The sequence below is a fragment of the Narcine bancroftii genome, chromosome 6 (assembly GCF_036971445.1).
Source record: "Narcine bancroftii isolate sNarBan1 chromosome 6, sNarBan1.hap1, whole genome shotgun sequence".
NCBI lineage: Eukaryota > Metazoa > Chordata > Chondrichthyes > Torpediniformes > Narcinidae > Narcine > Narcine bancroftii.
In genome coordinates, this window is record NC_091474.1 from 224360579 (window position 1) to 224388342 (window position 27764).

At 46.3% G+C, this 27764-nt stretch overlaps 1 protein-coding gene and 1 long non-coding RNA gene across 4 annotated transcripts in view; one reads left to right on the forward strand and one right to left on the reverse strand.

Annotated features, from left to right (window-relative positions):
• Positions 1 to 9027: 9027 nt before the first annotated feature.
• The window catches only part of LOC138737068 (forkhead box protein O3-like), a 139466-nt gene continuing 120729 nt past the window's right edge, over positions 9028 to 27764 (forward strand). For both annotated transcript variants that reach the window (XR_011340752.1, XM_069887523.1), the window contains exon 1: positions 9028 to 10214. Coding sequence is in view for 1 of the 2 variants with exons in the window: in XM_069887523.1 (XP_069743624.1) it covers positions 9618 to 10214 (597 nt within the window). In the remaining variant the exon portion in view is untranslated. The remainder of the gene's footprint in view (positions 10215 to 27764) is intronic.
• On the reverse strand, positions 22669 to 27395 carry LOC138737069 (uncharacterized). Of its 2 annotated transcripts, none has more exons than XR_011340754.1 (2): positions 27194 to 27395; positions 22669 to 22995 (listed from the first exon to the last, which is right to left on the reverse strand). It is a non-coding gene; the product is annotated as an uncharacterized lncRNA (long non-coding RNA). The 2 variants fall into 2 exon arrangements; XR_011340753.1 differs by lacking the exon at positions 22669 to 22995 and adding an exon at positions 24916 to 25216.

Here is a 27764-nt window from a genome sequence, read left to right on the forward strand (position 1 = left end):
GGGAGGTGAGCATCGAAGGCCTGTACACAGTGAGCTGCAGCTTCTATAGACCAGACCACCTCCATGATCCTGGTAAGGGAGGCTTTATTCTCCTCCAACAATCTCTATCAAATCGCCTTTGACCGTAACCTTCTCACGCAGTCATCTCAGATAAGTCGCTCCACTTCCACAGTAGTCTCCCCAACTTTGATCGTGCACGGTCGTGTTAGTTCTCACAGTGCCCCCAGGTAAGTGTCTGATGTCTCACCTGGCTGCTGTACCCTGATGCTGAGCAGGTACAGGACGTAGAGTATGTTTGTTGGGGGCCGATACATGGCATCGAGGATGACCATCGCTGGTTTGAAATCCATGCAGTCTGGAAAGCGTGCAGGCCCAGCTTGGTGCATAGTACCATGACTTTCTTCTGGTTAGTGTTGATAACCTCAGTCTGTGTGTAGATGGTCATCTCAATTGCATGCTTCCAGATCTCAAAGTATGCTGGAGTGTCCAGGTGTTGAGGATTGATATCCAGCCTTTTGATGGTGAAGAACCTCTCCATGGTCCTTTTAATTTTAAGCTAATTAAATTGTGAGCGCTGCTGTGCGAATAATTCTGATGCAAAGTCCACAGACTATACAACAGGCTTTAATTAGCTTAAACTTGTACACACCAGTCTTAGTATCTTTGCCGGCTCTACGTGTCTAACTGTCCACAAAGGGACCAGCTCGAGTCTTTATACAGGCCGGTGATTGACAGTTGGCAGGTGGGGCCAACTTCCCAAGTTGCCTACCTGCAGGTACAGTGGTTGCTCCCTGGAGTAGGCTGGTAGGAGTGCGGTCAGCGTAATGGTTATATCACTACAGTGATCTCTATGGTTATAGAATAGGGAGAGGTAAGACAATTGAAGTACACAAAAACAAGTAAAGATGAGTTAAAATTGAAGATTTTTTCAGGGAATTGGAAGCAAAAAAGGAGGCCAACAAAGAAGCACCAGGCAGGACAAACGAAAATGAAGTACTCTGCTCACTCTCTGGTGTTCACTGAGCTACAATTACAGAGAAAGGGGGAGAAATCTGTTTCAATGCCTGGTCAATTAAATTGTAAAATTATCTTTTGAATCCCATGACTTGATTTCATAATCTAATTCTAACTATAATTTTAATAATTCAGACTGTATTCTGCAGATGCCTAGAGCTTCCTGCAATCACACACTGTTTAAAATATATTTCCCATGGAAAGTTCTACTGTGGAGGAGTGGTCTTCAACCACACATTCTTACCTACTCTCTACAATATTTGTCTGTTTTCTGTATGTTACTCTGGCTAATATGCCATCTAATTTCAGGGGTCTCTTGCTTGGTGGTTTTGCGGGAGCAAATGACTGTTTGTGCATCCTGCTTCCCTTTTTCCATTGTCCACTATATCTTCTCAACATTTTAACATCTGATCTATTGTGAAATGAAAGGGCAGGAAATTGGGTGACTACAGCCTCTTGTAGATTTGCCTGTCACTCTTATGTGATGATTTGCTCTGTCCTTGAAAAGAACAATGTAAATATGAGAATTATCCTTCATTAACATGAAGTGACAGGTGTCCAGAGGAAGCAGGCAGTGGTTGTGATGGCATTCAGCAAGCAGATAAGACTTAGTTTTTGGGAAGTTCTACCACGTTCCACTGAGGAAAAAAAATAACTGTGACTCAAAAATAAACAGTGCATCTACAGGTTTAACTTCATTGACAAATCTATGCATTATTATTTTATGTTGCATGTGTTTCTTGTGGATATGGTCTGGATACAGGTCAGTGGGAAAAGACAGAATAATAGTTCAGCAGAAAGGACCTGTTTCTGTGCTGCAGTGTTTTGTGGTTCTAAGGTTCTATCAGATAGATTTTCAGAGTTGGCATTAGTTGTGAGACCAAGAGTAAAGACAATATAATTCTAAGGCCCATTGTTCAACTGAGAACTTCATTGTGGTGGAGGTGAACTTGCAACATCTCAAATATAAAGCTACATCTCTGGTGCATTGCAAGCCTACCCTGCCTTTCAATATGATCATGCCGTAGCCCTCCTTTGCACCAGTTCTCTATGATCCTCAATTCCCTGATCTTTCAAAAGTCTATCTACCTCCTTTATAAAATGATCACACCTCCACAATCCTTCAGGCCACAGGATCCAGAGATTAACCATCTTCCACAAGAAGAGCACACAAATTTCATTTATCTCAAATCCATCCTTGACCATCATCCTTTTTTCTTCTTCAGAGAAGATTAAGTTGAATTTCCAAAACAATAGCTATTTTGCCCTAGTGAATAAAGATGAGTCAAGACCTAGACATTAGCAACAGCCGTCACCTGCCAGCCTTCCTATAACCCCAACCCCCTAAAATAACAGAAAAGATAATTCTGCTGCACCTGCCAGCATTGAATCTAAGCCAAATTTTCTATAACCTCACTGTCAACTTGTAACTTGAAGATCTATTTTATAGAACCTTAGAACCACAGAACATTGCAGCACAGAAACAGGTTCTTTGGCCCTTCTAGTTTTTGTTAAGCTATTATTCTGCCTAGTCCCACTGACCTGCACCCAGACCATATCCCTCCATCACCCTTCCATCCAAGTTCTTAAATTACAAAATTGAGCCTGCCTTCACCAATTCAGCTAGCATTTATTCCATATTCCCACTACTCTCAGTGTGAAGTTGGCTCAATGTAACTTTTAATCTTTCCCCCTTTTAGCTTAATCCATGTCCTCAAGTTTTCCTTTTATCTTGCCGAACCTCAGTGGAAAAAGCCTACTTGCATTTACTCCACCTATACCCTTCATAATTCTATATACCTCTATCAAATCTCCCCTTATTCTTCTATGCTCCAGGGAGTAACGTCCTAACCTGTTTAACCTTTTCCTGTAACTTGGTTCTTCAAGTCCTGGTAACATCCTTGCAAATCTCCTCTAAACTCTTTCAATCTTGTTGATATCCTTCCTGTAGTTAGGTGACCTAAACTGCACACAATACTCCAAATTTGGCTTCACTAAACTTCACCTTAACATTCCAACTCTCGTGCTCAATGCTTTGATTTATCAAGGCTAATGTGCCAAAAACTCTCTTTAGACCCTATCTCAAAATCAGAATTTGCCACTAAAGCCACTTCCAGGGAATTGTATATTCCCAGATCTCTCTGTTCTACTGCACTCCTCAATGCCCAACGGTTTACTATGTATGTCCTATCTTGGTTTGTCCTTCCAAAGTGCAACACCTCACATTATTCTGCATTAAATTCCATCTGCCATTTTCCAGCTGGTCCAAATCCCTCTGCAAACTTTGAAAGCCTTTCTTGCTGTCCAGTCCACCTCCAATCTTTGTGTCATCTGCAAACTTGTTGATCTAATCAGGGAATATCATCTGTCCAATTCCCCCCTTGGGTGCTGTCTCACTTGCAGAATTCCTCTAGTCGCTTATTTTATGCTCCAGTATCTGTAGTCTCTCATGATTAGCAAGTTTAGCACAGTGGTTAGCGCAATGCTCTTACAGTGCCAGCAACCGGGGTCAAATCCAATGCTCTCTGTAAGGATATTCTCCCCTTAACTGTGTGGGTTTCCTCTAGGTACTCCAGTTTCAAGGTTCAAAGTTCCTTTTTGTCATGTAATAAAAGCAGCGCAATATTTTATGGAATTTGCTTTAGTCTGCCTTGGCAGACGGATTCACTGTTGGCAGAAATTGCCTTAAGCTTAAGTTCCCTTCTTCCCTCTCCGACCTGTATTCACCTGTCACCTGCTGGCCTGATCTCCCTCTTTTTCCCCACACCCCCACTTTCTTATTTGAGTGTGTTATGTCTCTGTGTTACTTGGGAGGCTTCTTAAATAATGTAGAGATGCAAGATTCAAATAACAAGAGACTTTACTTACTGATGTCTTCCACCATCTCAGGAAACTGTTTACACACTCCTATACATGTACATACACCCCACAGTGGTGCACTATGGTGCACAGTGAGAATGACGCATTCTTACGCGGTTATAAAATAGTTCACATTTATCCTGTCTATATAACAGGGGTGTCTGTCTGATTTTCAGCACACCTGAAGGAGGGATCAGGCCCGAAATGTTGATGGCCTCCTCCTGTCCATGGATGCTGCATGACCCATTAAGTTTCTCCAGCACTTTTGTGTACTGCACTGCTGTACTCGACCATCTGCAGATTTCTTGTATACTCACAACCCTTTGGTTTGTAATCTTCTGAAAATTTATACATACCACATTTATTATCTCTCAGCTACTCGATACCGTATAAACATGCGTAATAGTCAATACCATGTATAAGAGTTGACACCCCCCCCCCCCATTTTTGGCCCCAAAATTTGGTATTTCAATATATCATGTGTAAAAGTTGACCTCCCTATTTTTGTCCCCAGCCACTTGCCCATTGGAGCTCCTGACACCCTGAACACCTGTCCATCCAACCTCCCAATGCCCTGACCACCGACTCTCGCCCATGCCCTGGCTGCCCACCCATCGGAGCTCCCAACACATTGACCAAAGACTCTCGCCTCGGTTGCCACTCCATCCAAGCTCCCGATGCCCTGAACACGGACTTACCACCTGGTCCCGGCCTCTGGGCTCCCAACACCTCGAACAACGCAGGTACTTACTGTGGTCAAAAGTAGTATGCATGTAATAATGAACCTCCTAAATTTTAACCCAAAAATTTCAAGCGTATATACAATATATCCTCAAAAAGCTTCAATCAATTACTAAAACATGATTTCAGCTTAAAAAATCGATGTTGACTCTGCTCAAACATTAAATTAGTATATCAGAGTTTGGTTTCACAATTTCTATTATAGTTTACAGCAATTTCCTAGTAGCTGATTTCCTTTTCTAATCTCTCCTCATTTCCAAAATACTGAGGTCATATTTCTACTTTGCAGAAATCATTCAATTTCTGTATCCTTCAATGCTCTGGTCCCTTAGCAACTCAGTATTTCTGAATGCTCATCCAGTATCACGCCCTTTATCCAGTTTTGAAATCTACTAAAGCTAATCGGCTTCTCATCCCTTCAAAGTTTCCCTTGTTTTAGATTGAAACCTGATTTCAGATCGATCTAAATTAGTTTCAAACCCATGTGGAACATTATTTTGGTCACTCTTTCCTGGGTGCCCATTCACAACATGATTATTTAGTTGCTGCTTCTCACGGAGCAAATGGATGCGCAAATAGGTGTTGGGGCAGGTGGTGCTGAGGATACCAAAAAGCTGCAGAGAGACTTGGATAGATTAGGAGAAAAGGCAAAGAAGTGGAAGATGAAATACAATGTTGGAAACCATATGGTCATGCACTTTGCTAGAAAAAATAGACAGGCAGATGGAGAGAAAATTCAAAATTCTGAGATGCAAGGGGTCTTGGGAGTCCTTGTGCAGGATACCTTAAAAGTTAATGTCCAGGTTGTATTGGTGGTGAAGAAGGCGAATGCAATATTGGTATTCATATCTAGAGGAATAGCATGAAGGAGCAGAGATGTAATATTGTGACTCTATAAAGCACTGGTAGGCCTCACTATGTACAGTTTTGGGTGTCTTATTTGAGAAAAAGACATTTTGGCATTGGAGAAGGTTCAGAGAAGATCTATTGAAATGATACCAGGAATGAAAGGGTTAGCAGATGAGGAACGATTGTTGGCTCTTGGACTGTACTTGTTGGAGTACAGAAGGATGAGGGGGGACCTTATAGAGGCATTTCGAATGCTGAAAGGTCTGGACAGAGTTGATGATGCAAGGATGTTTCCCATGGTAGGGGATTCCAGGATAAGAGGGCATAACCTCAGGAAAAATGGCATCAATTTAAAACAGATATGGAAAAACTTCTTTAGTCAGAGGGTTGTGAATCTGTGGAACTTGTTGCCATAGGCAGCTGGGGAAGTGAGGTCATTGGTGTATTTAAGGCAGAGGTTGACAGGTATTTGATTAATCAGGGCATCAATGGTTATGGGGAGAAAGCCGGCGAGGGGGGCTGAATAGGAGGATGGATCACCTCATTAGAATGATGGAACAGACTTAATGGACCAATGGGCCTACTTCTGCTCTTATAACTGTTAAATGGATAGTAAGGGAATTGAACCCCAACCTGTGCTCTGAGTGAACCATCCTGCAAATATTGTACCATCATGTTGAATGGCTGGCCAGATTCAAGGGGCTGGATGGTATATTCTTGCACTGATACTTTTATAATAGACGAGGCGGAGGAGTTAGTACTTTAAATTGACAACTGGAGCATTTGTGCAGCATGAGCGTAGAGAAGCCCTGCTTACTGTTGCAGATGTCAAGACTTGCAGCGGGTTAGGATGCTTATCTCGGCACCAGCATCGACCAGGAAACGCCTGCCCAATAAGGAGTCCCAATCGTAGTGGAGGTTATCACGTGGGCCAACCGCCGCAGCCAACGATGGTTGGCCAGGGCGCTTCCCAGAAACCCGCAGGGTGGGCAGCATCAACAGGCCTCCACACACCATCGCTGTTGATAGTAACAGAACTGTCCCTGGGTATTAACGCCTCTCTGCTGGTCTTGGTCTCGCAGGTGACTGTTTGTGGGGCTTGCAGATGTGGTCTACAATGGCTCTGGGGTCCTTCTTCACTCTCCAGAGGATGTGTGCCTGGGCAGCGACCCTCCGAGGGTTGATGAAGTCCTCGTTCTGAGCAAGAACTGAATAACCTCAGGCAGTTGCTCCAGAAAGATCTCCTCAAAGAGCAGGCAAGGCTTGTGGCCCTTGGTCAAAGCAAGCATCTCGCTCATTAGGGCAGACTGAGCCCTGACCTCCAATCCATCCACATGCAGCAATTGTGCTTGTACCGGGAGACCCCGAAAGTGTGGGTTAACAGCTCTTTGAGGGCCGCGTATTTGCCTTGCTCCAGAGGCTGCTTTAGGAAATCTATGACCCTTGCCACTGTGCACTGATGGAAAGCACTCATGACATAGAAGTAGCGGGTGTCGTCGGCAGCAATGTGTTGAAACTGGAACTGAGCCTTGGCCTGCACGAACCACATGTATGGCTGCGATACCCAAAATGTTGGGAGCCTGAGTGAGACAGCATGGATGATCGCTGGCTGTCGTCTTCAGGTCCAATTGCCAGTTGGACCTGTCGGGGTCACCAATTTAGCATTTGTGCCACATGAGCATGGAGAAGAACGACACTCCAAAGCCTTGACGTTGAGACTGGTTTAATCACCAGCCATCGTGATTATATGGGCCCCTGGTGCCTTTCTCACCAGAGTTTCCCATCTTACTGCCCTGCAGAAAGTCACCTGGGACGACGGCCAGTGTCACCGACCATTTTGTGGGCCAGTCCGGGTCACTGCGCACCATTATTTAACCACCATTATTTAGAGGAAAAAAGAGCACCCAACTCTTTGGCAGGATATTGCATTTCATTACACAATGAAATTCCATCCTGCCCAGCTTTTAAAGAGTTTGAATAAGTTGGCTTGATTTCACATGTGCTTTGAGCTTGAACTCGAAGGCAAACCATATTAGAATTTAAATATACTGCTTCGCTGGCGGTGGGGGGGGGGGGGGGGAATTCTTAATTAAATCACATTTAAAACCTTTTTATTGATTTCTTGGACACACTCTCATTATCAACGAACTTGCACGCTCAACTAAGATTTAAAATGAAGACTGTTCGACCTCCGTTGATCAAAAGACAAAGTTTGTGCTGCCCTTTATTTGATGTACTTCATTCTACTGCGAGAATGGGCGCCGTATTATACTCACGACTGCACTTCAGCAATACACGTATTTTTTAAAAATGCTTATTTATTGCATTAACATCGCCTCCAATACAATGAACTCGAACTTGGTCCCTTCTTTGTTTGCAGTCGGGCTTCTCGAGAGACGCTGCAATGTAGGTCAAATTACACAGCAACGCATGTGCAGTGCAGAATCTATTCACAACACGATGGTGCTTTTCTTCCCCTGTCAGTCCTCATGAATCGCATGGGTTTGCAGACTGAGCAGCAAATACTTTCTGTACAGTAGCTCAGTGTTGTAAATCCCCCCCCCCCACATCCATGAAAGTCGAGAGCATGTTGATCATTAAAACGTGCAAGGGAGCACATGGTGCACATCATGTTCTTCAAGAGGATTAAAACAGATGGGTTGAGTTCTGCGAATTCACCAGGGGAATTGCAGCCAGAATGATATGGGGGAGGGCGGGATCTTGTCTCCATCCTGACCGCCATGACTTGGTGGGGATTTAAAATTTGCAACCACCCCGCTGAACGATGACTTTCGGGCGGGGCGGGGCGGGGGGGTTTAACAAAGCGTTTTTTGCCGAGATTTTCCTCATACTTGTCGTTAAAACGCGCGCATTTCCACTTGAGCGGGGGGGAAATAAAATCTGCATGGGTGCATCAGGTCGACCGACCGTCGCGGATGAAACCCCGTTGACAACAGCGCGCACGTGTTGCGATGACACACTGAAAATAATGCAGCATGGCTGCAGCCTGCCACTGACAACACGGCCAGGGGACAAGCCCACCCGCCTTGGACCGACACGAGCCGCGCTGTCCCTCCTCCTTACAGCGGGCAATGCGGCGGGATTTCATGGAGAGGCGGACGGTCCGTCTTTATTATTATCATTATTATTATTATTGTTATGGTGCATTCTCCCCTCCCCGTACCTCGGAACGTCGACGACTTGCCAACCATCCGACCAATCAGCGCCACGCCCAACCCTGAGCGACACCTGCGCGGCGCCAATCGGAGCCGGCGGTGCTTCCCATCACGCGCCGCTGGCCAAGAGCATGACGCAATGGGTTTCGGCCCGTCAACCTAACCTGGTTGAGCGGCCTCGATGACGCACGCGATCGACGGGTCCGCCCCTCGGCCAATCGAGAGGCGACCTGCCTGGCTCCCCCTCCCGCCCGGAGGAGCGCCACCCAATGGGAGCCGGCGGAGGCCGGGCGAACGCGATCGTCAAGCTGGGTTGCACGCACTGGCGTCTGTAACTTTGTTTCGAGAGACTATGAGTGCGTATCTCGCCTGCCAGCTTTCTTGTCAGAGTGGCAGGAGGAGCGAGGCGAGCGGGACGGCGACGGGGAACGTGCTCCGAGTGGGACGGATCGGCACCTCAGTGCTGACCACCGAGTGAACGTGCGTGACCCGGGGCGCAGGGCTCGAAGCCATCAGTCGAGCGAGGAGGGGAGACCGAGCCGCCGCAGCCTTTAACCCTCTCTCGCTATTAACCCCTCCGCCTCTGTGTCTCTCCACAACCAAAAAGCCGGGTGACGGGGTTTGGGGGGGGGGGGGAGGAGGTGGACAGTTGAAGGGTAATGCCCCCTCCCCCCCCGGGAGGTGAGAGCCGTGGTGACTGAGGGAGGAAGGGGGTCGCTGTCAACTCCCCCACCCCCCCCCCTCCCAAAGGAGCCAACGAGTTGGTGACCGTGTCAAGATGGCAGCAGGCTGGTGATTGCCCTCACTAGACCGAAGGACCTTCCCTCCTGCCCCGCTTCTAAAGTGTTTGAGTCTTTGGCAGGTTTAGGGAGGGGGGGGGGGGGTCGCGCGGTCCCGGAGTGGGATCAGAAGCGGCGGAGCAAGGCGCCCCCGGACCCCCTTTTTTCTCTCCTCGTCCCCGCGGGTTGAGCACGAATCATGGCCGACGGGGCCGACCCTGCAGCTGCCCCGCTGGACATCGACCCCGACTTCGAGCCGAAGAGCCGTCCCCGCTCCTGCACTTGGCCCTTGCCCCGACCCGACTTCCCCGGCTCCTCATCTGCTTCGGGTAAGATCGATCCCGGACCCGAAGCCGCGGAGATGATCCCCGAGGAGGAGGAAGAAGACGACGACGACGAACTGGGCGGCACGGACTCGAGCTTGCTCCCCGTGCCCGGCTCCGGTCCCGGACCGGGCGGCGGGGAGCTCGGGCCGCAAGGGGCCGGCGGGCTGAAGCAGCCGGCAGGGCTGAACGGATCGGAGGGCTCTCGCTCCCCGCCGCTGTCCTCGCATTCACTCGGCGCCTTCGTGGTGGCGGCGGCGGCTGTCGGTGGTGGTGGAGCAGGGCCGCAGCACCGCAAAGCCTCTTCCCGGAGAAATGCCTGGGGCAACATGTCCTACGCGGACCTGATCACGAAAGCCATCCAGAGCTCGGCGGACAAGAGGCTGACGCTGTCCCAGATCTACGACTGGATGGTCCGCTGCGTGCCCTACTTCAAGGATAAAGGAGATAGCAACAGCTCGGCGGGCTGGAAGGTAATCTTTCTCACTGCTTTTAATGTTCCATTCTCTGCAATTCATCGAATTGCTGTTTACACGAACACTGTAAAGCATCACCTTGATCCAGATGCGAAACTGCAGAATTCGACCCCCCCCCCCCCCCCTTGTTTCCCATAGCTTTTGGAAGTGGCCTCAAATGAGGTTTCGTCCCAGCTGCGAACTTGTTCCGGAGCCCACGAGTGGCGTGGTAAACCTATGACAGGCGTTGGGGATGTTCTCCCGTCTTCCTTCCTTGATTTAAAGGAAATTCTGTTCAATTGAGTTGTGAAACTAAATCTTCTGTTTTATTGCTGCACTTAAAGAAGTGGTGGTTGTTTTTTATGGGGGGGGGGGAGGGAGGGAGGGAGGATCGTAGCGCCTTTCACCACCTCGGCATCGGGACCGTCCCGAGAGCTTGACAGCCATTGAGCCTATAGTTGCCGTCCTAACCCGGCAACTTGAATAGAGCATTATCCAGTAAACAATGTGACCGATGTTATTCGAAGGTTAATTAGAGACTAACGCGCTTCAGAAATAAAGGTCTTATCCGCTGGCCAGGGCCGATTAACTGGAATGTATCATCCAAGGTTTAAAGTGCTAACAATGGTATCATGACGGGACATCAGTCGACCTTAAAGCCAGAAAGGATTAGTTTGGTGTCTTTTTTTGAGGATGCATTCCGCAAGTTTTTTTTTGACGGAGAGTGGCAAAATAGAAGTGATGTCCATATCGATCAGAGAACAGTACAGACCTTCATTCTTGTGCTGATCTATATATTCCTACCAAAAAAACTAAACCTTTCCTATCTCATATTTTACCTTGATACGTGTTCCTGTCTAATTCTCTTAAATGCCCCTGAGGTTTCAGCCTCCACCAGTACTCCAGGCAAGGCATTCCAGGCACTCACTTTGTAAAAATAAAACAAAAGTCCCCTGATATCTCCCCTAAATGTTCCTCCCTTCACTTTGTTGAGATGTCCTCTAGTGTTTGCTATTCCTGCCCCTGGATAAAGGTGCTACCTTATCTATGTCTCTCAGAATCTTGTACCTCTCATCCCTCTACACTGTAAAGAGTAAAGCCCAACCCTTCTCACCCTGCCTCAAAGACTTATTTTCCATTCCAGGCAACATCCTCTACATAGCTTCCACATTCTTCCTATAATGAGGTGACCAGAACTGAACAGTTTGAATATGCATGATTGATGATGTTAGGACAATGTGGACATGGAGGCAAAGGAAACTTTTTTTAAAATTTAATTTGATTCCACTTGGTAAACATGACAGCTTCTCTGATCACTAGGATACACATTGTGCATCATATGAGAAGTTAAAGGTACTTTCTGCTGAGCTCGGAAGGGTCACAAGCACAAAATGTTAACTGTTTCTTTTTCAGAGTGGCTGCCTGACTTGATCAATTATTTTGGCACTTTCTGCTTTTGTTTCAGATTTCCAGTTTTTTTTCCCCTCTGTTCTAGACAGCAGAAAGTGTAGGAATGATGATCTCCTGGAGGAGTGTAGTACTTGAGCAAATGGTCTCACTCTAAAGTTTTTTTTTGATGGCACATTTCAGGAGCCAATCACCCCACAGTTTAAGAGTTTGCAGGTTGGTTGGTTGGTTGGTTGGGGTGGGGGGGGGGGGGGGGAGAACAAAAAGGAGCATGCTGGCAGTTCAGAGATCAGATACTGAAGATGTCTTGGTATGTAATGAGTATTCCGTTCTGTCTACCAATAAACAGAGAATTCCCCTGGAGAATGTAGCCAGAACAAAGACCAAGGTTAGTTCACTTGTGCAAGGAAGGGTAAGTTAGATAGAGGAGTGGCAATAGATCATTGTTTCTGTGGTCATGGATGTGATTTCACATGGTATTTTGCCAGAGTTGAGGATATTTCCGAACAGCTGAAAGCTTGGGGGAAGGTAAGTTCTGTACAGGCGGCATGATTTGCATATCAACAAGTCTGGGCCTGATAATGGGTACATGGATTTGCTTGTGCAGTTGAGAGTTTAAACCAGCTTGTCAGTGGTGTACATAAGTTTTCAAAGTGAAAATTACTAAATGGCATTCATTTGTACTGTAATTAGTCTGAAACTGAGTTATTAAGATCACTAGGAAAAATAAAGGTTTGGGAAAGGATTTGTTTCTTCCATGGTGTATATGTAAAAGGAGTATTGTGAATAAGATAGGTAATTGTACTGAACTGCATGTTGTAACTATTGTGGACATGCAGCTTTTGGTGGTGTGGTGGTGGTGGTGGGGGTGGGGGGGAAAGAGGAGGAGGAGGACAGGTAGCTTTCCTGGTTTTATTTTTCAGACAATGGGGATTTATTTTAAAAAAACCTGTTGACAATATTGGTTTATTATGCATCACTGTTCTGAGATGGGATGACATCCCAGAATAGTTATTTCATGGAGCTATATGAATTGAACTAAAGAAAAAGGGCAGCTGTAGTGTGTATTCCCAATAGTCTGAGAAGGATGAGAATAAATTTTAGTTCAATAAAAACGGGAAGACAGTAGGACTGAGGTAGAGTTAATGTAGTTGGTATAGATGACAAATTGCTTTGAAAAGACTTTTTTAGCTAATATGTAACAAGACCAATGAAGTGGTTTTTGATTTCATTTTAGGATCTGAAGTTGGACAAGTGGATATTGAGAGAGCAGTATTTATTTGATGGTAATAATAATAATAAATTTTAAACTGAAGTGCAATGGGGAACAAAGAAATAGCGGGTGATCAAAAGGACCAATTCTGCTTCAACATCTTATGGTTAGTCGACCAAACTGGTTCCCATCAAGTTTCGGGGTTTTAAATTTGTGTGAAAGATGACGAGGATTGAGAGAAGAGTGCATTGAAGATTTTCATTGGGAGCAACCAAGTCTTAAGTTAAAAGCAAAAGATTGTTTATAACCATGATCTATTGAGCAGAACAAGTAGTGTGGTTTGAAGGGATTGGAGGTGAGGGTTGTGACCAGATTGGTTAAACTAGTGTCGAGTCTGCAGAAGTGGTGGTAGAATGGAGAGGTCAGTGAGTTTGCAGAAATCGTAATGAGGCACTTTTAACCACTGTCACCTGTACCTTCTGCCGTCTTGGTCTTATCTGCTGAAGTTAATTTGCTAAAGTTCTATTAACGGAAGGATTGTTCAGTTATCTTGGTATCTGGGCCAGACTTGTTTACTGAAGTACATTGAATTGCTTCTTCTGAGCTTTAGTGTGTAAATTGCTTTTTGTATCTAGTGACTACATTAAAATGTGAATCATTTGGCTGTAAAGTACTCGTGGACCTTCTTGGGTTATGAAAGCTGCTGTATACAATTTTTTAGCCTCTTCATATTTAGAATGCAATTTCATCCAAGGTATTAAATATTTCCCCTTAATTTGGCATTTTTTGGTCCTATATAAAATGGTGTTTCTGTACATTAAATATACAAGTACAATGGTGAGTATTTCCATGAAGAGTGGGGAAAAAAAAGTTTGATGCATGTAGGTGATGACCACCATTAGAAGAAAAATGAGGTACTGCAGACATATTTTAAGAGGCTGAGAATTTGAGAAGCAGAACCAGAAATGTAATTATTTTTTTTGATTACTCTTGTGCCATGGTAAGGAATAGAAAGTTACTGTGAATGAATGTGTGGCTGCCAAAATGGAAGGTAAATTTATCCTATTGCATGCAAGGCATTGGGACTGTTTCCGAAGGTTATGAACCTGTTTTTTTTTAAAAATAAATTGAATGGGTTTAAACAAAGTCTGCAGAGGCTGCGATTGTAGTTTAATACACAAAAGTGTTGGAGAAAATCAACAGGTCACATAGCATTCTTTATGGCAAATATACATAACTACCATTGTGAGCTTGAGCCCTTTGTCGAGGTATGAGTGAAAAGGAAGTAGGTGCTGAATAAAATGGAGGGGTAGGGGAAGGAGAACAGGCCCATAGGCAAGAGGTCATAGGTGGGGGCAGAAGAGAAAAAAAACAAATAAGTGATGGGGGAGGAGATAGCTTTCTGAATGGAGAGGGAAGAGAGTGGGGAGTTGTAGCAAAGGGAACAGAGGATAGGGAAAGGCCTAACAAAAACTGGAGGTCAATGTTAATGCCATCTGGTTGAAGAGTGTCTAGAAGGAATTGGGTGTTGTCCTCCAAATTGCAGGTGGCCTCAATTTGGCAGTGCACAAGGCCATGGACAGACGTTTCAGTGTGTTAAGGTACGGAATTGAAATGGATGGCCACTGGGAGGTCCCTGCTGTAATGCTTGTTCTTTCAAGAAGAATGACTTTACGCGGGCTTAACACTTAACTAACTTTATTTTACTTGAGCTGCTTCATCCGACTTCCAGTGATGACGCCCGTGACTCCTATCGTACACTACTTCTGGTTTTCAGTCAATTGCATGCTGGGAAATGTAGTTCTTAATTATATGCATACTAGCACGTCATTTTTTTAAAACAAAACCAAAAACACAATACTATGTCTACATAACAAAATTCTGCCAGTCTCTTTCCACTCAGCAGCTTTCAATCAGTCACTGAGGTGATTAACTGTCCTTTTTGGTCTGCTATGAAGAAAAAGGGAGGCGTACATTAGGTGTAAGAAGCATGGAATTAAGGAGATGTTTGAAAAATACATTGAATGTAAGAGGAATCTTATGAGAGGAATTAGGAAAGCTAAAAGAAGGTACGAGGAGACTATAGCAAGCAGGGTGAAAATGAATCCAAAAGGGTTCTACAAATATGTTAATGGTAAAAGGAAAGTGAGAGACAAAATTGGTCCCTTAGAGAATCAGAGCGGAAAACTGTGTGTGGAGCCTAGAGAAATGGGGGAGATATTGAACAGTTTCTTTTCTTCGGTATTCACCAAGGAGAAGGATATTGGGATATGTGAGTAAAAAAAGCAAATTGGGTAAATATGGAGAATATAGTGATTACGAAAGATGTAGTGTTAGGGCTGTTGAGGAATATAAAGGTGGATAAGTCTCCGGGACCAGACGGGATCTTCCCCAGGACATTGAGAGAAGTAAAGGAGGAAATAGCAGAGGCTCTGACGGTAATTTTCCAAATTTCATTAGAGATGGGGATAGTGCCGGAGGATTGGCGTATTGCGCATGTTGTTCCGTTATTTAAAAAGGGTTCAAGGAGGAAGCCTAGCAATTATCGACCTGTAAGTTTGATGTCTGTGGTAGGTAAATTAATGGAGAAAGTTCTTAGAGATAGTTCTTATAAATATCTGGATAGACAGGGTCTGATCAGGAGCACTCAACACGGATGTGGGTGGAAGGTCCTGTTTGACCAATCTGATTGAATTTTTTGAAGAGGTGACTAGGAATGTGGATGAGGGTAGCGCGGCGGATGCTGTCTATATGGACTTCAGTAAGGCCTTCGATAAGGTACCACAGGGAAGGTTAGTTAGGAAGGTGCAGTCTTTAGGTATAAATTTTGAGATAGTCAAATGGATTGAACATTGGCTGAAGGAGAGAGGCCGGAGAATGGTAGTGGATAATTGTCTGTCAGGTTGGAGGTCGGTGACCAGTGGTGTGTCTCAGGGATCTGTATTGGGCCCATTGTTGTTCGTTATATACATTAATGATCTAGATGATGGGGTGGTGAATTGGATTAGTAAATATGCAGACGATACTAAGATAGATGGAATAATGGATAATGAAGAAGGTTTTCAAGGATTGCAGAGGGATTTGGGCTGCTTAGAAAAGTGGGCTGAAAAATGGCAGATGGAATTTAATGCTGATAAGTGTGAGGTGCTTCATTTTGGTAAGAAGAATCAGAACAGGACATACGTAGTAAATGGGAGAGCATTGATGAATACAGAAGAGCAGAAAGATTTAGGAGTAACGGTACATCGTTCCCTGAAGGTAGAAACTCATGTGAATAGGGTGGTGAAGAAGGCTTTTAGTATGCTGGCCTTTATCAATCATTGCATGGAATATAGGAGTTGGGAAGTGATGTTGAGATTGTATAAGGCGTTGGTGCGGCCTAATTTAGAGTTCTGTGTGAAGTTCTGGTCGCTTAATTATAGGAAGGATATAAACAGTGGAGAGAGTGCAGAGAAGATTTACCAGAATGTTACCTGGGTTTAAGCATCTAGAGTTCAGGGAAAGATTGGACAGATTAGGTCTTTATTCTTTGGAGCGTAGAAGGTTGAGAGGGGATTTGATAGAGGTATTTAAGATTATGAAAGGGATAGACAGAGTGGATGTGGATAGACTATTTCCGTTAAGAGTAGGAGAGATTGAAACAAGAGGACATGAGTTAAGTGGCAGAGGTTTAGAGGTAACATGAGGGGGAACTTCTTTACTCAGAGAGTGGTAGCGGTGTGGAATGATCTTCCGGGAGAAATAGTGGCGGCAGAGTCAAATTTATTATTTAAGAAAAAGTTGGACAGGCATATGGATGAGAAGAAGCTGGAGGGTTATGGTCATTGTGCAGGTAGGTGGGACTAGAGAGGAGTGATTGGTTCGGTGCAGACTAAAAGGGCCTAATGGCCTGTTTTCATGTTATAATTGTTATATCTTTCTTTGGCTTGGCTTCGCGGACGAAGATTTATGGAGGGGATAAAAGTCCACGTCAGCTGCAGGCTCGTTTGTGGCTGACAAGTCCGATGTGGGACAGGCAGACACGGCTGCAGGGGAAAATTGGTTGGTTGGGGTTGGGTGTTGGGTTTTTCCTCCTTTGCCTTTTGTCAGTGAGGTGGGCTCTGCGGTCTTCTTCAAAGGAGGTTGCTGCCCGCCAAACTGTGAGGCGCCAAGATGCACGGTTTGAGGCGATATCAGCCCACTGGCGGTGGTCAATGTGGCAGGCACCAAGAGATTTCTTTAGGCAGTCCTTGTACCTTTTCTTTGGTGCACCTCTGTCACGGTGGCCAGTGGAGAGCTCGCCATATAACACGATCTTGGGAAGGCGATGGTCCTCCATTCTGGAGACGTGACCCATCCAGCGCAGCTGGATCTTCAGCAGCGTGGACTCGATGCTGTCGACCTCTGTCATCTCGAGCACTTCGACGTTAGGGATGAAAGCACTCCAATGGATGTTGAGGATGGAGCGGAGACAACGCTGGTGGAAGCGTTCTAGGAGCCGTAGGTGATGCCGGTAGAGGACCCATGATTCGGAGCCGAACAGGAGTGTGGGTATGACAACGGCTCTGTATACGCTTATCTTTGTGAGGTTTTTCAGTTGGTTGTTTTTCCAGACTCTTTTGTGTAGTCTTCCAAAGGCGCTATTTGCCTTGGCGAGTCTGTTGTCTATCTCATTGTCGATCCTTGCATCTGATGAAATGGTGCAGCCGAGATAGGTAAACTGGTTGACCGTTTTGAGTTTTGTGTGCCCGATGGAGATGTGGGGGGGCTGGTAGTCATGGTGGGGAGCTGGCTGATGGAGGACCTCAGTTTTCTTCAGGCTGACATCCAGGCCAAACATTTTGGCAGTTTCCGCAAAGCAGGACGTCAAGCGCTGAAGAGCTGGCTCTGAATGGGCAACTAAAGCGGCATCGTCTGCAAAGAGTAGTTCACGGACAAATTTCTCTTGTGTCTTGATGTGAGCTTGCAGGCGCCTCAGATTGAAGAGACTGCCATCCGTGCGGTACCGGATGTAAACAGCGTCTTCATTGTTGGGGTCTTTCATGGCTTGGTTCAGCATCATGCTGAAGAAGATTGAAAAGAGGGTTGGTGCGAGAACACAGCCTTGCTTCACGCCATTGTTAATGGAGAAGGGTTCAGAGAGCTCATTGGTGTATCTGACCCGACCTTGTTGGTTTTCGTGCAGTTGGATAATCATGTTGAGGAACTTTGGGGGACATCCGATGCGCTCTAGTATTTGCCAAAGCCCTTTCCTGCTCACGGTGTCGAAGGCTTTGGTGAGGTCAACAAAGGTGATGTAGAGTCCTTTGTTTTGTTCTCTGCACTTTTCTTGGAGCTGTCTGAGGGCAAAGACCATGTCAGTAGTTCCTCTGTTTGCGCGAAAGCCGCACTGTGATTCTGGGAGAATAATCTCGGCGACACTAGGTATTATTCTATTTAGTAGAATCCTAGCGAAGATTTTGCCTGCAATGGAGAGCAACGTGATTCCCCTGTAGTTTGAGCAGTCTGATTTCTCGCCTTTGTTTTTGTACAAGGTGATGATGGTGGCATCACGAAGATCCTGAGGCAGTTTTCCTTGGTCCGAACAAAGCTTGAAAAACTCATGCAGTTTGGCATGCAGAGTTTTGCCGCCAGCCTTCCAGACCTCTGGGGGGATTCCATCCATACCTGCTGCTTTGCCACTTTTCAGTTGTTCGATTGCCTTATATGTCTCATCCAGGGTGAGGACCTCATCCAGCTCTAGCCTTAGGGGCTGTTGAGGGAGCTGGAGCAGGGCGGAATCTTGGACTGAGCGGTTGGCACTGAAAAGAGATTGGAAGTGTTCTGACCATCGGTTGAGGATGGAGATCTTGTCGCTGAGGAGGACTTTGCCGTCTGAGCTGCGCAGCGGGCTTTGGACTTGGGGTGAGGGGCCGTACACAGCCTTTAGAGCCTCGTAGAAACCCCTGAAGTCGCCAATGTCTGCGCTGAGCTGGGTTCGTTTGGCGAGGCTAGTCCACCACTCATTTTGGATCTCCCGGAGTTTGCGCTGAAGATGGCTGCATGCGTGACGGAAGGCTTGTTTCTTCTCTGGACAGGACGGCTTTGTAAGGTGAGCCTGGTGGGCAGCTCGCTTCTTTGCCAGCAGCTCCTGGATTTCCTGGCTGTTTTCGTCAAACCAGTCCTTGTTTTTCCTGGAGGAGAAGCCCAGTACCTCTTCAGTGGATTGCAGTATGGTAGTCTTCAACTGATCCCAGAGGGTTTCAGGGGACGGGTCCATGAGGCGGGTTGCATCGTCGAGCTTTGCTTTGAGGTTTGCCTGGAAGTTTCCTCTCGCTTCGTCTGACTGCAGGTTTCCAACATTGAACCTCTTTCTGGGGGCTTTACTGTTCCTGGGCTTTGGCTTGAAGTGAAGGTTGAGCTTGCAGCGAACCAGCCGGTGGTCATGTGGCATTTCGCGCTAGGTATGACCCTGGTGTGGAGTACATCTCGTTTGTCACTTTCTCGCACCAGGATGTAGTCCAGGAGGTGCCAGTGTTTGGATCGGGGATGCATCCAGGTGGTCTTAAGGCTGTCCCTCTGCTGAAAAAGGGTGTTTGTAATGACAAGCCGCTGTTCTGCGCAGAGCTCCAACAGGAGGCGCCCATTGTCGTTGCACTTGCCGACGCCATGCTTGCCCAGGATTCCTGGCCAGGTTTCTGAGTCTTTGCCGACACGAGCGTTGAAGTCGCCCAGGATGACAACCTTGTCGGCTGTAGGGGTGCGTTGGATGAGGTTGCGCAGGTCGGTGTAGAACTTGTCCTTTTCTGCTGGTTCCGCCTGGAGGGTTGGAGCATAGACACTGATGAGGGTGATGCGACGCTTGTTTTGAAGGGGGAGTCGCATGGACATGATTCGGTCCGAGAGGCCTGTCGGAAGGTTTTCGAGTTTGGAGGCAATGAAGCTCTTGACCATGAAGCCTACACCAGATAGGCGTCGTTCATCCGAAGGCTTGCCAGACCAGTAGAGTGTGTAGCCCGCGCTGCGTTCTTGGAGGCTGCCTACATCTGCCAGGCGGACTTCACTGAGAGCGGCTATGTCGATGTCAAGTCTGAGGAGTTCATGTGCGATGAGGGCAGACCGACCTTCAGGTCGGTGGCTGTCAGCCTTGTCTAGCATGGTTCTGATGTTCCAGCATGCTAGCTTGAGTTTGTGAGCATCTTTTGAGGGGGAGGACGTGGAGCGGGAGGACGTGGAGCGGGAGGACGTGGAGCGGGAGGACGTGGAGGGGGAGGACGTGGAGGGGGGAGGACGTGGAGGGGGAGGACGTGGAGGGGGAGGACGTGGAGGGGGAGGACGTGGAGGGGGAGGACGTGGAGGGGGAGGACGTGGAGGGGGAGGACGTGGAGGGGGAGGACGTGGAGGGGGAGGACGTGGAGGGGGAGGACGTGGAGGGGGAGGACGTGGAGGGGGAGGACGTGGAGGGGGAGGACGTGGAGGGGGAGGACGTGGAGGGGGAGGACGTGGAGGGGGAGGACGTGGAGGGGGAGGACGTGGAGGGGGAGGACGTGGAGGGGGAGGACGTGGAGGGGGAGGACGTGGAGGGGGAGGACGTGGAGGGGGAGGACGTGGAGGGGGAGGACGTGGAGGGGGAGGACGTGGAGGGGGAGGACGTGGAGGGGGAGGACGTGGAGGGGGAGGACGTGGAGGGGGAGGACGTGGAGGGGGAGGACGTGGAGGGGGAGGACGTGGAGGGGGAGGACGTGGAGGGGGAGGACGTGGAGGGGGAGGACGTGGAGGGGGAGGACGTGGAGGGGGAGGACGTGGAGGGGGAGGACGTGGAGGGGGAGGACGTGGAGGGGGAGGACGTGGAGGGGGAGGACGTGGAGGGGGAGGACGTGGAGGGGGAGGACGTGGAGGGGGAGGACGTGGAGGGGGAGGACGTGGAGGGGGAGGACGTGGAGGGGGAGGACGTGGAGGGGGAGGACGTGGAGGGGGAGGACGTGGACCTGTCCTCGGGCCTGCGCAAAGGAGCTTTTAGGTGGAGTGCAGTGTGCGCAGTACTGGCCCCACCCTTTACACCCATGGTTCGTGTGCCGTGGCCAAGCAAGCTGGGATGTGGCAGCGAGGTCCTTGGGTCGTAGGTTTTATATCGGAGTGGCCTTCTCCTATGCAGGTTTCTTACCCGGGCTGGAGGGGCCTGCCTCCCCTCCTAGGTCGGTCCATACTGCCCGGACCGGGGCCGAGGCCGCCGCAGCTCACCCTGTGCCTGGACTGGGGCCGCCGCCTCCCACTCTCTGCCCGGATCGGGGCCTCCGCCTGCCTCACTCGACCGAGGCTGGGGCCGCCGTCTCCCCCTTGCTCCTGCCCGGATCGGGGCCGCCGCCGCCTACCCTTCGCCGGGGCCGGGGCCGCTGCTGCTCTCTCTGTGCCCGGACTGGGGCCGCCGCCTCCCACTCCCTGCCCAGACCGGGGCCTCCGCCTGCCTCACTCGACCGAGGCCGGGGCCGCCATCTCCCCCTTGCTCCTGCCCGGATCGGGGCCGTCGCCGTCTACCTTTCTCCGGGGCCGGGGCCGCTGCTGCTCTCCCTGTGCCCAGACTGGGGCCGCCGCCTCCAACTCCAACATATATATATATATATATATATATGTTATATATGTGTTTCCACTGGTGTACTGCTTATATTTGCATGTGCATTCTGAACTACATGTTCCTTTTCTTTCTGTGCTTGACACTTTTGCATACCTGACGGGTGATAGGTCACGACTATGAGTTGGAGCTTGTTGTCTATAGGTAAGGCATATTTCGCATGAAGCAGTGGTCTGGCTTGCGTCTTGCTTCATTCTTGGGCAGTACATCATCTCTTGAGCTCTATGTTTGCATTTTTACTCACCAAGATGTCCTTTATGTATCTTCTGGGCCATTTTGTTGCATTGCAACACTGTTCCCTTTGAAGACTATCTGTCACAACTGACAGTTCATCTCTGCATGCCCAGTAATCCCAAATACCCATTGGACAATCATTCTCAGCTGCCGGCCATCCTTTCTGTATTGTACCTTTGAGCTCTTTCATTGTTTCATCTGTCTCTGTTGCTTTCCTGATTTGCTCTGTTCTATTCCAGGATACTGGAAATGAGGTGATAACCATGTCAACATCGGCCTGTATCACTGCATTAACCTCTTGGTCGCTCTTTTCTTTCTTGACAACTGCTTGAGATCTAAGAAAAATGGTGGAATGGCTCTACCTAACTTCAGATTCTACTATTGGACAGTCAATATACAAAGTCTTATGCCTTGGTCCTTCTTTCATAATCATTCTGACTGCGCATTATAGATATCAATGGAGCTGAATTCCTCTTTTCCCCCCCCAACATTTTTCTAATTCAGTGCTTCTGGTCTCTTCACTTCCATTCTCAACTTTATTGATAGATAACCCAATTGTTAAACATGAGAATTTGGACACAATTTAGAAAACATCTTGCATTTCATAATTTTTCTCAAGTCCTATCGTATCCAATTACTTTTTTAACCCTCTTTAGATGACGATATTTTTCAGAGAGGATATTTGAAGGAATTTAACTTGCCCAAATTCCAATTGTTTAGATATTTGCAAGTCTGGCATTTTTTTGAATGACAAATTTCTAATTTCTGAGAGAGTCTGAATCAAATTTTGTATACGAGTTTTTCTTTAGCTTAATGCCTTCTCATAAAAGATTAATATCTACTATTTGCAAGAAATAGTTATAGTTAATTCAGATTTAGTTAGTTAAAATAAAAAGTGCTTGGGAACAGGATTTGAAGTTGACTATATTGGATGCAGATTGGGACACAGTTCTTAAGTTGGTTAATAGCTCTTCGTTATATGCTTGACATTGCCTATTACAATTCAAAGTGGTATATAGAGCACATCTGTCTAAGGCTTAATTGTCTTGCTTTTATTACAATATGATTTCCTGGTGTAATAGGTGTAAGAGAGGAGAAATGTCATCAATTCATACGTTCTGGACTTGTCCTAATCTAGAAAAATACTGGAGAGGTTTTCCATACTTTATCAAAAATGTTCAATCTAGATTTAACACAGAATTCTTTGGTGGCCTCTTCAGTACAACAGGAGGGAATGATCCTTCTTTATCTCTGGTTCAGAGTTGCGCCATTTATTTTGCCTCTTTTGGCGAGGTGTGCCATTTTACTGAAACGGAAGGATGCTGCCCTGCCTACTCCTGGTTGCAAGACATCATGTCCTGTTTGAATATAGAAAAGATTAGTTATTCATTTAATATTTCAGATACCAGATTCCAGAAGTTATGGGGGGCATTTATGACTCACTGTCTTACTTTATAATTATAGTCCAAATTAATTATTTGACTTGTATCTTTTCTGTGTTCCTTTTTTTTAGCCTTTTTTCTTTTAATACTAGTAATATGTAGTATCTGGCAGTGCAGATGGCTCAGGGTTTTGAGTTTTTCTCTACTATTTTATTCTTTCCTCTTTTTTAATTAGTTTTTATTCAAAAAGGTATATACTATTTAGAATATGAATTATGGATATGATTTACAATTTATGTAGGGAGCTCTGAGGAGAGGAAATACCTTTGGTGCTGATAGCTGTACCTCACTAAGGTGGGGATGGTACGCATCACTGGACCTCACTCATCTCCTAAATCTCTCATTTGTTGGCTCCTCGTGCCACACCCTGGAAACCACTTCAGCTAGCGGGCGAAAACAAGAGAGGGGCTGATTACTACATCACTAGGTGATCATCCCAACGGCAGAGCAGGCGGAAGAGGAGACATCTCCCAACAGCTGCAAAGGCGGATGAGGGTGCCCAACAATGGGTAGGGAGGCTTGTGAGCACACTGCAAGAACTGCCGTGGACCCACAACACTCAGGGCTTGTCTACCTAGCATGTGAAGCCTGGTTCAACAGGCAGAAAGACATTGTCAGCATGCGCTGTGGAGCGCTAAGAGGGCACAGTGAGACACATACAGAACACTGCTGGCCATCCACTGCATCTTGACCTATCTCTAGCTGTCTCGACTATGTCTTGCCATTGGGTCTAGATAGTGAGGCTGATGACCTGAGCAACTCTCCCTCACTTTAATCCAAGTCGAGTGCAAGTTGTGACTTACCCAACAGCAACAACAACAATGTATGTTAGAGTTATACGAATATCTTTAGTTTATGTAACTGTCCATACTATCTTATTGAATTGTACCATTTTTGTTTGTATAAGTTTTTTTTAAAAAAAAAAGAAAAACAGCGACAATGTATCAGCTGCAAACGTGTAGTTTCCTGGCATGTAGATCATTTTCACATTGTATTTCTGCAGCCTTATCAACATGTGCTATACTCCTATGGGACAGTCATTCAATGGTTTAGACATAATTGAGACCAGTGGTTTATGTTCTGTCTCCACTTCCAAAGCTTGTCCAAAAATATGATGAAACTTAGCATGCATAAGTGCTAGCAGGGTGTGAGGGCGATCTGGCTGTGACATCTGTCACCCCATTGATCGCTAGGAATGATTCGGCTGATCTGGCTGGCTAGGCGGGTGTCACCCTTCCCTCACAGCTCCATGTGCATCCCTCCCGAAGCTCAGCGCTCGGTCGCAGAGGATGGCCCCCTAGAAGAGGACCGCTCCGCCCGTCTAGGGTATATGACGTAGCTACTCCCCTGCTAGTCTAAACCTCAAAGACCATAGGTGCTAGCAAGAAGCTCTTTCTCTATTTGTGCATAGTTAGCTTCTGCACTTGTTAAAGCGCTTGATCCATGGGCTACAGATGACTATGTGTCCTCATGTGGCTGCAGTAGTACTTCTCCAAGGCCATGTTGGGATGCATCAGCTGGGATCCTGGTGCATCTCTCCAGATCAGAAAATTTTAGAATAGAATTAGGATTTTTTTTAAGCCTGGAAGCACTCTTCTTGCTTGTGCGAACATATCCACTAATGTTTCTGCTCAAGGAGTGATCTAAGTGGTGCTGACATAGTTGACAGATGAGGGATGAACTTGTCCAGGTAAGTCACCATTCCCAAGAAATGTCTCATCTCCTTTGTTTTGGGGCCTCACAAAATTCTCAATGGCTGATGTCTTTCTTGGATCAGGCTTCACTTCCTATTCAGATATGATTATGACACCTCCTATGAAGGTCAGTATCTTTACGTCAAACTCACATTTCTCTTTATTTAATTTCAATTTACATTCCATGTCATGACAAGCACTTGCATATCATGTCCATCCTTACAATGATGTCATCCATGGTCTCAACTCCAGGTATACTTTCAAAGATTATGTGGATGGTTTTATGATAGATTTATGCTCAGACAAGATCCCATATGGTAGCAGAAGAAAGCAGTATCTTGTGTAGTATTTAAAGTGCATAGTCTCGAAGTTGCCTCATCAAATTTCATCTGCCAAAATTCCGATGATGCATCGAGCTTGCTAAACCACTTGGCACCTGCAAACTGGGACATGATTTCTTTCAGTGTTTGGCAATTTAAAATGCTCTCTTGATGTTTTATTGAGATCCCATTGTTCATTTGCACAATGAGCAGTGGGGTGACCCAATCTGTAGGTTATTCAATTATTTTTTGAATGACTTTCATCTGTTCTTGTTTAAGTTTGTCTCTGAGTGGAAATGGAAGTTTCCTGTATGCATGGTCAACAGGAGCCACTGTCTCATCTACGTGGATCTTGTGTATGCCAAGTAAACATCCATGCCCCTCAAAGACATCTGCACACTCTTTCATGAGTGTTGTGTGCTTATCTTCAGTCTGTGAAGCCACTCTGAAAACACTTTTCACCAGGTTGACCTCTTCACATGCACTTAGACTTAATATTGGCAAAAATATCCTTGCTACAATCAGTAGCTGTGACTTTAGATGCTGCCCCTTGTTTTTGATGGTCACCATACAGCCCCCTATTACTTGTACGAGAACCTGTCATTTCCGGTTTTATCACATTGATCATCCTTGAGGCCTGCTCTGCCCTCATCTGCGAGGAGAGCACTTTATGGGCTCTCTCCCCCAATTCATAATATTTTTTGAACTTATTATGGCCTCTTGTATACTGTACGTTTGAAGTCTATTGTATTTCACTTTTTTGTTTGTTAGAACCCTATATTCTTTCGAGCTGCACTTTTGAAAGTCTTTTTCTAAACAAGTAATCTGTTCCAATTCTTCCACTTCCCTCATATATTCCTTTTTGACTGCTTTAGTGTATCCAATTATTTGACCTCTCAGATATGCCTTGAGAGTATCCCAGAGGAAAAATTTATCCACAGTAGAGGCATAGTTGGTCTCACAGAACATGTCTATCTGTGTTCTAACAAAGCTACAAAACTCTGGTTTCTTTAATAGCAATGTATTAAGGTGCCCAAAGTCCATGGGAAGGATGGAGGAGCCCTGGCCAGAGATTTAAACAAAAAAAACAGGGGAACTTTATAATAAAGTGGACAGATGGGAAAATGCCCTAAATGGACTGACAGGAAGGGTGACTGAAGTGCAGGAAAGAACTTGGGATAATGAAGAAAGAATAAATAAACTGGAGAGGGAAGCTACTGCATGAGGGGTAGAAAGGGGACACCTCTGGTAGAGAATTGATACTCTGGGGAAATCATAGCCGGAGGAACATGATAAAAATTGTGGGGTTGAAGGAGGGCACAGAGGGAGGGATCCCGTGGTGTTCTTTCAATGTTGGCTACCGGAGATTTTGCTTATCTGGCATTTCTATGATCAATGTCAAAGATGAATGATCTGAAAAAAGCCTAATTGTGTACTCATTCTCCATGATCCTACCCTATGTGGGCTGAAGCCAGAAATAAATCTATCCTAGAGTAGCAATCATGTTTCCTTGAGTAGAAGTAATCCCTCTCCCCTGGGTGTTTTTTGCCTCCATTTGTCTATCAATTCAGCTCCTACATAAAATCAATGGTACCTCTTTGCTATTTTTTTCTTTGATTTGTCCAGGTCAGGATCCAGACAAAAGTTTAAAAGTACCCAACCAGAATATTTTCTCTTCCCTCTGCCAGTTTCAAAAAGATATCTTGTATGAACTTTTCGTCATCAAGATTGGGGTGTATACATTCACTAGAGTCCACAACTCTGAATATATCTGACAGTGAACCATTACAAATCTCCCTGCTCTGTCTGTGACCATGCTTTTCACTCTTACTGAAAAACTTTTTCCTATCAAGATTGCCACACTCCTTGCCCTAGAACCAAACTAGGAGGCTATTACTTGGCCCACCCATCCCCTTTTAAATTTTTGATGTTCCTGCTCTGCTCTGGAGGAAGGCCAGATCTTCCCCCATTTTCTTTGTGTGCCAAGTCTCTTTTCCTCTTCACTTTCCCATTCAGACTGTTTACATTAAAACTGGTATTATTGGCCATTCCCCAGAGTCTCTTCCCAAGTCTGTTTTTCCACACCTCCCCCACCCATACCTTGACTATCCATGTCCAATGTCCACCCAATCCTTTTCCTTCAGCCAGGAACTCCACCGAGTAAGTGACAAACCCTAGAAAGGAAAAACAAGAAACAAAAAAGACAAAAAGAATGCATAACATACAAAAACAAACTCTCAAATTCACTTATTCCCCCATCTCTATCCTACTTCTTTTGATCTTCCTTCACCTTCCCCACCCCCCTCCCCCACCCTGGTGACTTCACCCTTTGTGTTGTCACCATCCCCCTCCTCACCATAGGCTCTGCATTTTGCACCCATCTACCTCCCATATCTCTCCATGTTCCACCCCACCCCCCCTCCAAGCCCCTCGGTCTATTTTCCTTTTTACAAATTTTCCCACAAAAGTGTATTTAAGAAATAGTTAAACTTGCAATTATTACAGCTGCGATTTACAGTATATTCATGCATACAACAAAGCATTGACCCATTTGGCACTTATTCCTTCCAAACCAGCAACTGTTTTACAAACTGTTGGGCCTCTTTGACCTCTGACAGGAACTTTTTCTCCCCACCTCCTGGCATTACGATTTTTAGTGTTGCTGGATATC